The sequence below is a fragment of the Engraulis encrasicolus genome, chromosome 24 (assembly GCF_034702125.1).
Source record: "Engraulis encrasicolus isolate BLACKSEA-1 chromosome 24, IST_EnEncr_1.0, whole genome shotgun sequence".
NCBI lineage: Eukaryota > Metazoa > Chordata > Actinopteri > Clupeiformes > Engraulidae > Engraulis > Engraulis encrasicolus.
In genome coordinates, this window is record NC_085880.1 from 34963151 (window position 1) to 34980580 (window position 17430).

Here is a 17430-nt window from a genome sequence, read left to right on the forward strand (position 1 = left end):
TAGCAAAGTTGTTATGATGTTGTTGAGTATTTCCAGCAAATAGTGAATAGGCCCGCCGGCAACCCCATCTACACTAAGAGGCTCGGCAGCAGGGCAACTTCATTTTTTACATTTAACTGGCTGCAATGCTTAACAGCGTACATGGGAGAGAGAAGGGAATGGGGGGAGAACGAGAGAAAAGGGAGTGGTGAAGAAATATATGAAGAGGTAGAGAAAGAGAGGAACAGAGAGGCGTGGAAGAAAATGGAAAATATCTGAAAAACAAAATGTTTGGACAGAGGCAGACAGAGAAGTTGGGGATGTGAAAGTCAGAGTCAGAGATGTGAGCGACAGAGAGAGCTAGATGGAGGCAGAGATGGATAGAAAAAGAGTGCAAGAAAAGGAGAGAGAGAGAGGCAGAGGCAGGGGGGCTCAGACTGTTTGTTGTCATCAAGAGGGTACCAGTAACAGCAGCCACTGATCCATTTCCATGGCTGTTGTGTTTTCTGACGGTCAAGGGGGCAGACACACAATAAACCTGTAACTCAATCGGCTTGTTTGGGTTAGCAATGTGACCAGATTCTAGTGCCCAAAGTCTAATCCCCCTCTTTCCCCCTCCTCCGACTGCCCTGTTCTCTCATCCAGACATTCTTCTCTTTCACTCTGTTTTCCTTTAGCTTCTCTTTCAACCCACGTGTGGCTCGTTCGTGCTGATTTCTACCTCTCAAACTGTAAAAAGATCCCCATCCGCTTCCTCTCTCGCTCCTGCGCTCTCAGCCCTGCACTCTCTCCATATTGCTCTCATTCTTTCATTCTTTTCCCTCTTTCACTCTCTCTGTCCCTCTTCTACCGTTTCGCTCGTCCCCATGCACTCATCCTCAGACCCTCTCATTCTCTCTCTTCTCTCTCCATCTCTGTCTCTCTCATTCTTTCACTTCCACTGCATCTCCATCTCTCTTTATGTCCCTGTTCTCTCTCTCTCTCTCTCTCTCTCTCTCTCTCTCTCTCTCTCTCTCTCTCTCTCTCTCTCTCTCTCTCTCTCTCTCTCTCTCTCTCTCTCTCTCTCTCTGTCTTATGAAAGCCACATGTTTGACAGTGTACCTCATATGTAAGCTGCACGTGTTCAAGGTATGCCCCTACACCCTTCTCTGCTTCATTCCCTCTCCCCTTCTCTATCCCTTCCTCACTTTCTCTTTCTTTCTTCATTTCATTACCCATTACTCTCTCCAATGTCTTTCCTTCTCTCTCTCCCTCTCTCTCTCTCTCTCTCTCTCTCTCTCTCTCTCTCTCTCTCTGCATCCCTCCCTTTCTTTCTGTTGTCTTTCACCTTGTCTCTCTCATCTGCCTCTGTCACTCATCTCTCTCTCTCTCTCTCTCTCTCTCTCTCTCTCTCTCTCTCTCTCTCTCTCTCTCTCTCTCTCTCTCTCTCTCTCTCTCTCTCTCTCTCTCTCTCTCTCTCTCTCCCTTTACAGATGTAAACGAGTGTGAGGTGTATAAGACAGAGCGGGGAGGCCAGCTGTGTGCGTACGCGTGCGTGAACGTGCCGGGCTCCTACCACTGCTCCTGCCCAGAGGGATACCGGCTACTGCCCGACGGACGCAGCTGTGAAGGTGAGCGATGGAGAGAGGAGAGGAGAGGAGGGGAGAGGAGGAGGGGAAAAGAGAAGAGAAGAGAGGTGGAGGGGGAAAAGAGAAGAGAGGAGAGGAGAGGAGATGACAGGAGGAGAGGAAAAAGAAAAGAAGGGAGGTAGAGGGGGAGAGGAGAGGAGAGTACAGAAGACAAGATAAGAGTTCAGAGAAGAGGAGAGGAGAGGAGAGGAGAGGAGAGGAGAGAAGACAAGAGAGGAGAGGAGAGGAGAGGAGAGGAGAGGAGAGGAGAGGACAGGAGAGGAGGGGAGAGGAGAGGAGAGTCAAGTAGGTTTTATTGTCAATTTCTTTACATGCACTGGTCATACAAAGAATTTGAAATTACATTTCTTGCTTTCCCATACAGACATAGACTAATCTAGGTAAGGACGTAGACAGTATAGACATAGACAGTACTTATACATGGACTTAAGACAGTATGGACATAGACAGTGCTCATACAGACATTTAAAGTGCAAGACTGGACAGCAGAAGACTTGTAGAGGACATACATTAAGAGGTATTGTTGTGCTTTGTGCTTTTCCTAAAAAAAGTCCTTTATAGCGTTCTGACATGGTAATAGTAGCATTTGAAGAAAAATAAATATTAAAAATGTCTGTCAAGTACACCAGCAGCAGTGTATGTGTGTGTGTGTGTGTGTGTGTGTGTGTGTGTGTGTGTGTGTGTGTGTGTTGTGTGTGTGTGTGTGAGGTGTGTGTGTGTGTGTGTGTGTATGTGTGTGTATGTGTTTAGTGCAGGTAGAAGGTGTGGTGTGCGTCTGTGTGTGTGTTCGTGTGTCCGTGTGTGTGTGTGTGTGTGTGTGTGTGTGTGTGTGTCAGTGTGTGTATGTTTGAGTTTAGTGCAGAAAGTGCAGTGTGCTTGTGTGTGTGTGTGTGTGTGTGTTGTGTGTGTGTGTGTGTGTGTGTGTGTGTGTGTGTGTGTGTGTGTGTGTGTGTGTGTGTGTGTGTGTGTGTGTGTGTGTGTGTGTGTGTGTATGTTTGAGTTAGTGCAGGTTGAAAGTTCAGTCACAAGTATAGTAGTGCAGGTGGAATGTTCAGTCGCAGATATGGTGGTGGGGGATGGGGGGGGGGCTGTCAGTGGCCTTGCTGGCTAGAGGCTGACAGTGGAGGGAGAGTGGGTTGAGTGTTCAGCATCTTGATCGCTTGGTGCATTGTGCTGCTCGCCAGCCTGGTGGTACGGGAACGGGGGCGCCTGTACCTCTTTCCAGAGGGCAGGAGGCTGAACAGTTTGTGTGCAGGGTGGCTTGTGTCTTTGATGATCATCAGTGCTTTCCGGGTGAGGCGTGTGGTGTAAATGTCCTGCAGGGAGGGGAGTGGTACTCCAATGATCTTCTTCGCTGTGTTCACAACACGCTGGAGTGTCTTCCTGTTTTTCTCCGTGCAGCTTCCTCCCCACACTGTGATGCAGTTGGACACGACGCTCTCTATGGTTCCTCTGTAGAATGTTGTCATGATGGAGGGTGTAGCACTTGCCTTCTTTAGTTTGCGCAGGAAGTAGAGACGCTGATGGGCCTTCTTCGCCAGTGATGTAGTGTTGGTGGTCCAAGAGAGGTCGTCGCTGATGTGCACTCCAAGGAACTTGGTGCTGCTCACTCTCTCCACAGCATCGCCGTCGATGGTCAGTGGTGGCAGAGGAGAGGAGAGGAGAGGAGAGGAGAGGAGAGGAGAGGAGAGGAGAGGAGAGGAGAGGAGAGGAGAGGAGAGGAGAGGAGAGAGGATGAGTGGGCTGAGGAGAAGGATACAGAAGAAGACTGTGAGTGGTGGACAGAGGAGAAGACCGTAGAGTGCAGCACAGCTCTTTTCAAGCAGCTTCGTCCACCAGAATTCAGGATTGCACAAGAACACATACAGTACACATACAGAACACATAGACCTATACATACAGGTACATGTATGAATGCACTTGGACACACACACACACACACACACACACACACACACACACACACACACACACACACACACACACACACACACACACACACACACACACACACACACACACACACACACACACACACACACACACACACACACACACTTATACAAACTCACAAAAGAAGAAGAGATGGGGTGGAGAGAGGGAGGGATTGAGGAAATGACAGATTTACTTTAGCAAGGTTTGCTCAGGGAGAGCCACTCTGAGGTCATCCTCAAGGCTGGTCAACACCAGACCAATGGGTGTGTGTGTGTGTGTGTGTGTGTGTGTGTGTGTGTGTGTGTGTGTGTGTGTGTGTGTGTGTGTGTGTGTGTGCGTGCGTGCGTGCGTGCGTGCGTGTGTGCGTGCGTGTACAGTATATAGTATGTGTGTGTGCCTGTACATGTGTGTGTGTTTGAGCACCAGGCCTATGAGAGCATGACAGAGGACAACATGTGTATGAGGGCATGTGAGGTGTTTGGCAGTCGCTGACTGCAGACATTGGAAGAATGTTGGTGATAATGAAAGTTGATTTGGTTACAAAGCAAGCATGATGAAGACTCAGTGGATGCAAATGGTTGCATGGCTTTTTGATAATAAAAGTTAGATTTTAGAGCAAAAGTGCATTATGCAGACCAACTTCCTTCCACTTTTTCTGACGTATACATACTCTTGACAAGGGCCCATAAATACGCTGAAGTGTTATCATCATCCTGATCTTGGTAGGAGGTGTTGGTGGGCTTATCATGACTTAAGGGGGACGTTTGTTCAAAACAAAGGTTGAGAACCACTGCTGTACACGCAAAACCGTTCTACCAAGTAGGTTGCCTTAGCCCCTTGGCGCAGAGCCTATGTTATGACCTTCCTGTCACCAAAATTGTAATGAACACGTCTTCATTTGTTACTGAGGGTTCTCAGTAATGTCATACCAATGTTGTTATGATGTAGTAAAGTCTTTTCAGCAATGAGGGAGCAGGTCCATTCGGGAGCCCATCTAGACCTGGGGCCCTCTTGAATGATTTTTTTCTTGTACTTATTATGGTAGGGCTGACTGTTGGGGTCCCCTACAGAGGGCATGTTTTGATGGGCCCCTAGGGAATTGCCTACCCTGCCTATTGGGAACTCCAGCCCTGTGTACACAGTACAGCCAGAGAGAGTAGAGAGAGAGAGGTTCCATTGGCCCATTGTTTCCGGGTTCTATTATTGCAAGGGGGGAGGGGGGGAAATCCCCCTTTAGGCAGACCTAAGGACTGTTCTATTCAATGCTAGGAGTATTATGACACGCCCCTTTAGGCAGACCGGAACCTGGTCATGTTAGGTGCCCATAGCAACCTATTACATTGGCATATCTCTATACTTAAAGAATCTCTGGTACAGCCTTTACCCCCAGCATTGAATAGCGTATCACTGCATGGGCAAAGCAATGACTCAGGTCCCTTTGGCCTGAACTGCAAATGCAGCACATGGCGTGCCAGCCATGCCCTGGAACAGATGACCTCATGTGCTTGTGGGGAACAGAAGAGAATCGTGAGAGGTGGGGGAAATAAAGGGGAAAGATTGAAAGTGTTTCCAAATCCTCGAGGTCACTATAGTGCATCGTCTAGAAAAAGCGCATACCTTAGCCGAGTGATCGCACACCCCTCACACACACACCAACTTTTCTGTTTCTGTGATTTTTTTCCCCCCTCGCACATTCCTCCCTTCTTTCATCCCCCTTGCATCCCTCTTTCTCCCTCTCTCTCATCTCCTCTCCACCCCCTTCATCTCTCCATATCCCCCCTATTCCTCCGCTCCCCTCCACCCCCTTCCATCCCTCCGTTCTCCCCCGTGCGGCTCCAGATGTGGACGAGTGTCTTACGCAACAGCACAACTGCTCCCACGGCACGACCTGCATCAACACGGGTGGAGCCTTCCAGTGCGTGAGCCCCGAGTGCCCGCGCCCCTACGCCAACGTCAGCTATGTCAAGACCTCGCCCTTGTAAGCACAGCACCCCTCATATTATCTTACAAGCTCCGACAAATCAACATCTCCTGTTCTTATGTCTCATTATTTGTCTTATGTAGGCTAGAAATGCTTGGACTTTTATGATGCCTGCTTGTATTCAGCCGCTCACGCTTTTGTCGCAGTAGCCTACGGAATACGATTATGGCGAGTTCAAAATAAGGGCCCCTGGTTACATTGTGTCCATGGCAGCGTGATTACTAGGTGTGAGGAGTCTTCAAGGAGGATGTCAGCCTGGACATCGTTGCCCTTACCTACATGTAGAATGTTTTTAGAACGTCTCGTCCAATTAGATATCGTAAAATGTGTTGACCGGATCTAACTATTGTACAATATCTTATATATGATGCATTTTATATTACACAGTATGTTTTAAAATGGAATCTAGACATACTGTATCACTAAATGCCAGCATTTGCGTCCATCTGCCTAACAGACATATTACATTATATTTAATCCTGTAATGTAGCCTATATTTTTTATGTATTTTACATGAAATGTGTTATTTATCAAATATATGATATCGTATACAGTACTATAGAATCTAGATATTCTGTATCACCAAATGTCAGGTCAAGACCTCGCCCTTGTAATCGCCCACCCGTCAGTCCCATGGACATTTATCATGGAATACATCATAAAGCAGCTGTGTCCATAGACAGGGTCAGCATCGCTGAACTTGCTTGCTTAGTGCTGTTCCAGTCCATGTCAGGATGCACTAAGTCAGTGGTTCCCAAACTGTGTGACAGGACCCCTAAAGGGGTTGAGGAGGTAGGCTATACTGCTGGGCTCGCGGACAAAAGGGACTGTGCATAAAACCTTTAATACTGTATATGCTTTTATAAACTTTCCATACATTGTCATAACATTCATTTCAATGGGTAATAAATATTTACCTTTCCTTTAAAGTTTAGCAAAAATATGTTTTTGCATTTGGAAAAAGGGGGGTGGGGGGAGTTTGTGAAAATATTCTTAGGTCCAAAAGGAGGTTAGTATTACTTAGTATTATACTTAGTATTTTCTCAATGCACTGATGTTGGAGTAAAAAAAAATGTGGTATCAATATTTCAGGGTGAACTCATATAAATCATGATAGAGTAATTACAACACTGGGGACAGTCAAATTATTGTGACACTGGAGTTAAAGGTCTGTTTGAAATGCTGCAGGTGGCCAGTGTAATTTCAACTCTACAGCTCATTGTTCAACATCAGTAGGCCTAATGAGTAGTAATTAACTCTGAAAATGGTACTAACCAAAGTGTAAAATCAAGACTTTTTTGAGTGGAACCAAATGTTATCTGAAACAGCATTCATCTTAAGAGTTCCAGTAGCCTATGTTAACACATATTTGTATTACTGTGTTGTAAGCACCTGTCTCAGCCCAACATGGCCATGTGTCTGTTGAATCCATGGTGATGTTACAGACAGAGAGAGTAGAGAGAGAGAGGTTCCATTGACCCATTGTTTCCGGGTTCTATTATTGTGGGGGAAATCCCCCTTTAGGCAGACCTGAGGACTGTTCTATTCAATGCTAGGAGCATTATGACATGCCCCTTTAGGCAGACCGGAACCTGGTCGCGTTAGGTGCCCATAGAAACCTATTATGTTGGCATATCTCTATATACTTAAAGAATCTCTGTTACAGATGTTGGGTTGAGCCTTCAGTGAGCAGCTGGCTTGCGCCTATAAGTTGCTGGTGTGTTTTCACGGCTTTGAAGTGGTTTTGGACCTGACTGCTTCCTAGGCTACAGGGACTACCATGTCCCTTTTGCAAATGCACTAGACACACCTTCACAAGCAGCATGGGTTTCAAGTTTGTTTTGCCAATTTTAACTCCAAAATGAGGATCTTTATTTGAGCACATTTTTGTGTGATTCTGTCCCAGTCTATTAGACTATAATATTGTGTCTGCTTTGAAGTGGTTTTGGATTTGACGGCATGCCAGGCTGCCACTGCCAGTGCCCCTTTGCAAATTGGCTAATTTGAGAGCTATATAAAGGTATTGCTGTATTGAAGCCTCTGCCTTTTTTGGAGACATCAGAGAGGGGAAATGAATGAATGAATGAGTGTTTTTAATGGTAGCCCAGTTTCCTCCTTGGAGAGACGTAGGCGGCCCTATGTTCTTGGCTTGGGATCACTCACACATGTTCTTTGTAAGTGGAATATGCTTGTAGATAGATGAAATGAAACATTACTAAGCAGCGGTCGGCTTGGGCTGAAAACACACTTTTATTACTGTAACCGTGATTAATAATGGCTTTCAACTCCTTGTCCTGACATTTAACAGCTCTCCTCTCCTCTCTGCCTTGTTATGTAAGGCTTGTGTTGCTTCCTCCCATCCTGACTTGTTCTCAAGTGATATAAAGCAATGTCTCAATCGGCTCCAGACCGCTGACTTAAGTTAACTTTCTCAATATGGTTCCCTTTTATAATGCCATTGCCCACTCCAATAAAAACACCTAATACATCCCTATGAATCATTAAAGCTTTATATGTGAAAATCCAGACTCTTGTAGCAAGGCCTAACGGTTTTATCAATAGGCAGACTAGGCAATTGCCACCAAATCTGCCCACTGTAGGGGCCCCCAAAAGTCTGCCCAGTTGGAAAAACTAATTCAATAGGGCCCCATGTCTATATTTCGGCTAGGGCCCCCAAATGGATAGAACCGCCACTGCCACTATACTTTATGTGGTTGCTCAGTTGTGGACATTCTGTGTGTCTGTGTAATGCTCGTTTTATACATATTGTACGTGGGACAATACATTGCAGATGAGAAGAAGATCAGAGAAGAAACTGCACACAGTAACTGTTGCGGTGATAATTTAACACAGTTGTCCAATGTAACACTCCTCCTCTCCTACTCTCGACGTGTTGAATTAGCGCTGCACAATTGGCAGTGTGCTTAATTGAAGATGTGGCCCCTATGGAAAATGCACTGTTACCAGAATGGCAATGACCATCGTAATATATTGCTTAAAGGGACAGTTTGGTCAATTTCAACATGCAGTTGTATTGCTCACGCTACCCTTGACTGGTCAGTACCTGGTGATGCCACATTTTTCGGCTCAGCCCTTTCCGAGATATGAGCAATTCTAATGGGGGCAGCGTTTGTTTACATTTTTAAAAAATGAAACATAGGCCAACTCCAAATATTTTCCCAAAAGGTACTGCTGTTTGCTAGTTATCGGCTGATGTTTTATAACCTTTTGGATGTTTTTGGGAATAAATAAAAATGTTTTTTTGAAATGTAAACAAAGAGCTGCCCCCATTACAATGACCAGGATCTCGGAAACGGCTGAAGAAGAAGAAAAAAAAATCTCAGGCACTGACAAGTCCAGGGTAGTGTGAGCATTACAACTGCATGTTGAAATTGACCAAACTGTCCCTTTAAGGCCCTGTGTAATGTCATAGTAGTGTTGTACAGTACTATGGTAGTAAAGTCTTTTCATTGACTACATCATGTGTTCCACTGGTGGAACAGTGCACACTGTGCGCATTACTAGGCCTACTTTTCCTGTCAAAAGTAAAATCAATGCACTGTTGCTGCTCACCGATGTATTAACACGTTTTGTGTTGAGAAATGGCTGAGCAGCAACAAAGTGCAGATTTTTCCTCTTTTTCTCTTCATGTTTTTAGTTTGATCTGGTACCTGTTTTACCGGATGTGCGCACATTCCGGACACTATGTTTTAACTCATGAAAGAAACAGCTCCCTGCAGCCAGTGCAAGCGCAACCCATGCCCCATAGACAGCTGCTTGTTCCCCGTAAACCGCCTGTGTCTATTCATTGAAAAAAACACGACTGTCATAGTACTGTATATCAGCACTGCTTGCAACACTGTTTCCTCTGTGCCCTCCTACCAGAGAGAGTAGAGAGAGAGAGGTTCCATTGGCCCATTGTTTCCTGGTTCTATTATAATAATTTATTGCAAGGGGGAGGGGGGGGGAAATCCCCCTTTAGGCACACCTAAGGACTGTTCTATTCAATGCTAGGAGTATTATGACACGCCCGTTTAGGCAGACCGGAACCTGGTCATGTTAGGTGCCCATAGCAACCTATTACATTGGCATATCTCTATATACTTAAAGAATCTCTGCTCCTACCTGCAGCCAGTGTGAGCGCAACCCGTGCCCCATGGACAGCCGCTCGTGCCACCTGGCGGCCAAGACCGTGTCCTTCCACTACCTCTCGCTGCCCTCCAACCTCCAGACGCCGGCCACACTCTTCCGCATGGCCACCGCCTCCGCGCCGGGACCGCGCCGGCCGGGGCCCGACAGCCTGCGCTTCAGCATCGTCGGGGGCGGCGGCGGCGACAGCAGCGGCGGCGGCACGCGTGGCCTGTTCGTCATGCAGCGCTCCGACCGGCAGACCGGCGAGCTGATCCTGGTGCAGCCGCTGCAGGGCCCGCAGGAGGTCAGAGTGGACATGGACATGGCCGAGTACGCCGAGCGCAACTTCCAGGCCAAGCACGTGGCCAAGGTCCGCATCATGGTCTCGCCGTACAACTTGTGAGTGTGTGTGTTGGGGGGGGGGGTTGTGTGTGCGTGCGGATGTGTTAGGAGCGGGATTGGAGATTTGAAGGTTGTGAGTGTTTAAATCTTGTGTGTGTGTGTGTGTGTGTGTGTGTGTGTGTGTGTGTGTGTGTGTGTGTGTGCGTGCGTGCGTGTGCGCGCGGATGTGTTAGGCGAGGGATAGGAGATATGAAGGTTCTGAGTGTTTAAATGTGTGTTTGTGTGTGTTAGGAGAGGGATAAGAGATTTAAAGGTGTGTGTGTGTGTGTGTGTGTGTGTGTGTGTTAGGAGAGGGATAGGAGATTTGAAGGTTCTGAGCGTTTGTGTGTGTCTGTGTGCGCGCACGTGTGTGTAGGAAAGTTGAGGGAAGTGGAGAGTGATGACGCCAGTGATTGGGCTGGACAGCTTGGCTCATCTCTGATGCACAAGATGAGATTTCTGTGTGTGTGTGTGTATGTGTGTGTGTGTGTGTGTGTGTGTGTGTGTGTGTGTGTGTGTGTGTGTGTGTACATGATATGAAGTAGGCTATTTTGACAACATAATGTCCACATATCTTGTCTGCATTCACATACTGTGCATGTGTGTGGATGACTGATTGCATCTTCGCTATGTGGTGTTGTCAGAGTTACGGTACAGTACGTGTATGGACGGGGTGAGTAGCCAGTTCAAAGGCCAACTGACATGGACATTTGGATTTGATCCGAAATGTCAGCAGAATGGATGATCAGATTTCATATAGCAAATGTATGTGTTACTGAATGACAAAGTTAATGTGTAGGGAAAATGTGTGTACATAATGTTTTGTATGTCTTTATGCCTTTATGACTGTGTGTGTGTGTGTGTGTGTGTGTGTGTGTGTGTGTGTGTGTGTGTGTGTGTGTGTGTGTGTGTGTGTGTGTGTGTGTGTGTGTGTGTGTGTGTGTGTGTGTGTGTGTGTGTGTGTGTGTGTACAGGTATGTGCTGTGAGCTGTATATAGGCACGTGTGATATGTGCATACATATTGTATGTGAATGAACGCAATAATAACTCAGTGCCCATATTAAAGACTTTTGCAAACGTACCAGTTGTGGTCCACAACTTGTGGATGGTATGACACAGCTTGTTTCTCTAAGCAGCCATTCCAGAGAGAGAGAGAGAGAGAGAGAGAGAGAGAGAGAGAGAGAGAGAGAGACTGGAATGCTTAAACAGCTTTCAGCTCTTTTCTTGGTCTTGCACTGCCGTCATTCAGTCAACAAAATAAACACTTCCTGGGTACTCTTACTGGATAGCGATGCAAAGTTCACAACTGTTCCACAGCTGTTCTTTTGTCAAGGCCTACTGTAATATGGTTTTCATTCATTTTTATTTCTGGATGTTTTTGTTGTATCTATTTCCATTGCTGGGAGCAGAACTACACGCAGCGTGTACTGTTGATGTCACAGTATGTTATATCGGACATGCTTTGGCACGGAGAGCAGGCAAGTCATATTATATCAGGTATCTAGTCATCCCTCCATGACTTTTGCATTAGATTGTTTTTGTTTGTCTGTATTGCACCAATATGTTTTTATTCAGTTGATATAGGAAATAAATACAGAGATATATATCCACCACGAGGTTGCTGGTTTTTTTTTTACGTTATGTAATGATCTGGGAACCCATGTGTTTTTTGGAAGTAAACATGAGGTAAATCTCCAAATGTTCCTGAAACCGGATCTTGGATTGGCCGAGTGAGCCGGGGTTGCACTGCGCGTTAAGATGAAACCATTGAAAGTCACACGCACTAAAGGGAGGTGACAGCGCTTATTTTTGGCCTTGTCCACCTGACAAGTGCAGAAACCATCAGGAAATTAAGAAAGTATACCTCAAAGTGTTTTCCTATTACACATGTCAGAAGGGTAGAAGGGGGTAATGCCGACCATATGTGTTCTCTTGCTAACTTTCTCTTTTTTCACACTCTTCTTTCAAGTATCCCCTCTCTCTCTCTCTCTGTCTGTCTCTCTCACCTCCTCTGTTTCTCTTGATTCTACTGTCCTCCAACTCTTCCTCTGCTCCATGTCCATGGCTTTAAACTGCAATATAGATCAAATAGACCACAAGCCCCAGATACACGGAAGCCCCTGAACTTGCACCACTCCGGACTGCACCGCACTGCACTGCTGAGCCTGGGCACACAGAACGACAGGGCACTGACTCAAATTCCCACTCTCCCACTTCCTCTCATACAGTAATTATGGTATTAGGAACATGTCCCAGGCAGTGCCACCAATCGTCATGTCTCTTTGAAGGTTTGGACATAAAGCAGGAAGGCTGGCAGGATGGCCAGCTGGCAGGATGGCTTGATAGCTGGTTGGCTGGCAGGACAGCTTGATGGCTGGCTGGATGGGGCTGACGAGCTGTCCGCTCACATGTTTCTTGGCATTCCCCTGCCGCGCCGGTGAGAAAGTGCAGTGGGAGGGGAGGGGAGTGGAGGGGGGCGCTGGGACGTGTTACCGAACCCTATTAGCCAAGGGCAATAAACACGCGGCATTCCACAGCGCCACAGCTGCACTCACAGGCACACACGCACACATATGCTCTGTCTCCCTCTCTCTCACACACATACACTGTCTCCCCGTCTCTCTACACCCCCCAACCCCCCCATCCTCTCACACATACACATACACGTACCGACGTGGGGCAGGAACAAGAGCGGTCCGGGGGTCAGGGGGTCAATTCAGCACAGGAGGCCAGGTTATTAGCTATTAAGGCACGGCAAGCACTCTCTCACGTCACCAAGCATTTGTCTGTCTCTCTGCTTTCACGTCATTGTCATTGTCATGGTGTTGCCCTCCCATCACTCTCAAAATATTCTCACAACAGCCACTCACGCCACTGCACTTTCACTCACTCACTCTGTGAGGTTCTCGTGAGAGTATACACTAACCTCACATTTCACAACGCACACAATCTCACCATGTACAGACAGTATAACTCTTGTAATAAATAATAATATACAGCTAGTATTTTTGGAAATAACAAAACGTTCTTTAAACATAAACAAAATACAGGCTTGTGTGCCAAAAATAACGGTTGGCAATGACACTTAAGGACAATGGCAGTAAACAGTTTCTGGTGTCAAATAGAAAGAGAGATTCAAGAGTTTATTGTCATTGTCAAAAAGGCAATGAAATTGTGTTAGGGGTACAATACTCAGTAGCAGCAGGTTTTCAATTAAAGTGCAATAAGAGGTAAAAGCGACACCAGTGCTTGACCCCCTTAAAGTGCAACAAGCAAATAGACAATGGTGGAGACATTTTGAGGGAGAACAATCCTCTGGATGAAACAGCTAGTACTCCATGATGTCTGCTACATGCATTGAGAATGGCTGTATTTGTTTAACTTGAGCTGAAGGTCATATTAGTTCTGCTGAGGGATGTGTCCTGTACGCTTTCCCTAAATCTCAGAATCTCAGCTCCTGTGCATTCAGGGACTCCATGGAATGTCGTACGGAATTCCTGGGAAATCTACAGAGCTCTAGAAAACACACACACACACACACACACACACACACGCACACACACACACACACACACACACGCACACAACTCCTTCTTAGAACTAACCCCACCCAAACACACACACACACACACACACACACACACACACAACTCCTTCTTAGAACTACCCCCACCCAAACACACACTGACACACACACACACAGTCTATGAAAACAGAGTGGTTGACGAGTTTGTCAGTCACTTATTTCAGAATGAAAAGGAGAGTCGTCAAGAGGCAGGTTTTTTTCCCCATAGTCTCTGAATACATTGCAAAGGAGAGAGGAAGGAGAGGTCACACAAGAGGATCAGCTTTCACACAGAAATGTACATTGGGAAGGAGTCCAAGGCCTGAGCATAGGCACACAGTAAGTAGTATTGACAACCCCCTAACCCAAAGTCCCTGAACAGACTCAATCACACATGCACGCACACACATACGTGTGCACACATCTATGTGCACGCACACGCACAGATACGCACATTCTTTTCCCCAAGTCTATCTCAGATATCTGCTGAGCATGGGTCAGTGTCTGTGCCTTCACATCACCAAGCCTAGAGCCTCCAATAGCCATTCATGAAACCCCAATGCCTGCATGCAGATACAGTAACTTGAACATTACATTACATTACATTGCACTTAGCTGACGCTTTCATTTGTTCAAAGCGACTTACAACTATTATTTTTCAGGGTATTGGTTACAGTCCCTGGAGCAGTGTGGGGTTAGGTGCCTTGCTCAAGGTCACTTCAGCCTTGGATGGAGATGTAGGGAGAGGTCAGGGGGGATTCGAACTGGCAACCCCTAGATTGAAAGACCAACTCTCTAACCACTAGGCCACGGCTGCACTGAACATGTCACCTTACATTACACTTAGCTGATGCTTTTATCCAAAGCAACTAACTGCGAGTTGTTTAGGCACGCACGGCAGGATATTGCAACAACGTAGAAGTTCATAGCGTAGAAGTTCATCTGGGTAACGTAACGCATCGATACGGTATGAACTTAAGTGCTTTGCAGGTAAACATTTTGGTTCCGAATGTAACGGTCACGTCAATGGACACCAGCACTGTTCTTCTTGGCCTGCGAATGGCAATAGTAAACCCACTGAACCCTGTGTGACTAAGACCAACCCAACCCACCCACCGGCACACACACACACACACACACACGCATATGTCTGCGTGCCTCCCTGAGTAGACTAATCCTCCTCTATGGCCTAAGAGGCCCCCCTGACGCACAGAGACCCCCAACACACACACACACACACACACACACACACACACACACACACACACACACACACACACACACACACACACACACACACACACAAAGACTAACATAGGCACACAAACATGAACCAGCACACAGACACAGACCATGATCTCTATACACACATGATGCATGTTCAAAGACTAGTCCATGAATGCACACAAGCATGGGTCACTCATATACGGTAGGCATGCACATGAACAGACGTGTACACACATATCACACACACACACACACACATACTAGTTCCAACCTGATTCACGTGCACATCCCACCCCAATATTTACACAGCCCACTGGAGGAGGCTTGGCCATCAGTCTTGGAGGTCAAAGGTTGCAGTCTCCTCTGTGGCTGCAGAATTCTTCCAGATTAGTAGTAATTTCAGTTAAAGGGACAGTTTGGTCAATTTCAACATGCAGTTGTATTGCTCACGCTACCCTTGACTTGTCAGTACCTGGTGATGCCACATTTTTCGGCTCAGCCCTTTCCGAGATATGAGCAATTCTAATGGGGGCAGCGTTTGTTTACATTTTTAAAAAATGAAACATAGGCCAACTCCAAATATTTTCCCAAAAGGTACTGCTGTTTGCTAGTTGTCTGCTGATGTTTTATAACCTTTTGGATGTTTTTGGGAATAAATAAAAATGTTTTTTTTAAATGTAAACAAAGAGCTGCCCCCATTACAATGACCAGGATCTCGGAAACGGCTGAAGAAGAAGGAAAAAAATCTCAGGCACTGACAAGTCCAGGGTAGTGTGAGCATTACAACTGCATGTTGAAATTGACCAAACTGTCCCTTTAAATTTCAGTCTTGAGACTTCCAGCACTTTTTCTTACAGGGTGCTTGTACGTAGTCATTGCATTTTTTTGTTGTTGAGTAGGTTACCGACCCTTTTTACAACACTGAAGAATGACAATATGCCGATGGAATGGTAGCATTTGTTGCAGTCTCAACTGTAATTGTTTTGTTAGGTTTTTTTTTGCACGACACATATTTTTGGGTCAAGCCTTTTTCAGTGTCTTAGAATCATAACACAACATGGAACGCTGAAAAAGACTTTACAACCACACACTACTACATTACATGGAGTCTAGTATAGGGGTGGGGAACTTTTTTTTGTTCGAGTTTCATTAGGTCCTCCAAGGGCCGTACTATGAAGACAAACCAGGATTTCCACTGCACTTAAGGTCTCTATTTTGGAAGGTGGCCACCTTTACAACAGACGCCACCTTCACTCCTCCTGAAAATGTAACTTGTATTGAAAATCTTATTTCTACAGTTGCTTTATAAAACATATTCACATATTTCATGCGTAACTGCAGAACATTAAAATTGTATTAGGGGACAGATGAGTTCACTACCCATGTTTTGGTAGGCTTAATAAAACATAAGAGACTTGGGTCATTGCCATTCTGGTCAAAACAAAATCATAACAGGTATCATGTTTTAAAAGTGAAAGCCCACCGGGAAACTCCAACTCCCATTGTCATTGTGACACAGCACTCCACAGCACACAAGTGAACACTGCACACTACGAAATTGCATTTATGCCTCATCCGTGCAAGGGGGCAGCCCTCAATGGTGCCAGTGCGGTGGGACGGTACCATGCTCAGGGTACCTCAGTCATGGAGGAGGATGGGGGAGAGAACTGGTTGATTACTCCCCCCACCAACCTGGCGGGTCACGAGTCGAACCAGCAGCCTTTGGGCTACAAGTCTGACGCCCTAACCTCTTTCCCATGCCTGCCCAAAGATTACTGTATGAAATAATCTGTTGTGCCTTCAACTTAAGTTTTTTGCATACCTTAAGATGCCAGGTTAGGTTTGCGGGCTTTTCCATCACATTCTGAAGTGAATTAAAAGTTAAATCACATTATTTTGTGGTGGTACGAGATGCCTCCACTGGGTTTTCCAGCAACAGGACGGTTCAGCTTATTTTCAATCCAAACTTTTAGCTGAATAGAACACAGGTTGTGTCCAGACATCCTGCACGAGACGCAACACCTGGGGGCGTATTAATAGCCTAGTATAATTAATAGGCTTTAAAAGACACTTTATATGAAAACTTCCTATCTTATGTTAAAAGTTAAAGGGACACTGTGTGAGATTTTTAGTTGTTTATTTCCAGAATTCATGCTGCCCATTCACTAATGTTACCTTTTTCATGAATACTTACCACCACCATCAAATTCTAAGTATTCATTATGCCTGGAAAAATTGCACTTTTCATACATGAAAAGGGGGATCTTCTCCATGGTCCGCCATTTTGAATTTCCAAAAATAGCCATTTTTAGCTGCAAAAATGACTCTACTCAGACCATACTAGAAAATATTTGTTTATTACTTAGTAAACTTTCATGAAAAGATCAAATTTGGCAATAGGCAGCCCAGTTTCGATGAGCACCATAGTTGCAGTACCTTTTTTGACAATTTCCTGCACAGTGTACCTTTAAGATAGGATGAGTGGGGATAAGATTTTTGTTCCAGTAGAGCAGGGGTGGGGAAACTATGTCTGAGGGGCCGTTTGCGGCCCTTGAGGACGTTTTATCCAGCCCCTGACACAATTTTAATGTTATGCAGCTTC

The 17430-nt window shown here is 45.9% G+C and overlaps 1 protein-coding gene across 1 annotated transcript in view; it reads left to right on the plus strand.

Moving 5' to 3' along the window:
• Positions 1–10177, plus strand: part of LOC134440735 (fibulin-7) — a 31225-nt gene extending 21048 nt beyond the window's left edge. Inside the window, exons 6-8 of the mRNA XM_063190837.1 lie at positions 1452–1589; positions 5382–5520; positions 9655–10177. Of these exons, the coding sequence (XP_063046907.1) occupies positions 1452–1589; positions 5382–5520; positions 9655–10057 (680 nt within the window). The 3' untranslated portion in view covers positions 10058–10177. The remainder of the gene's footprint in view (positions 1–1451; positions 1590–5381; positions 5521–9654) is intronic.
• Positions 10178–17430: the final 7253 nt, after the last annotated feature.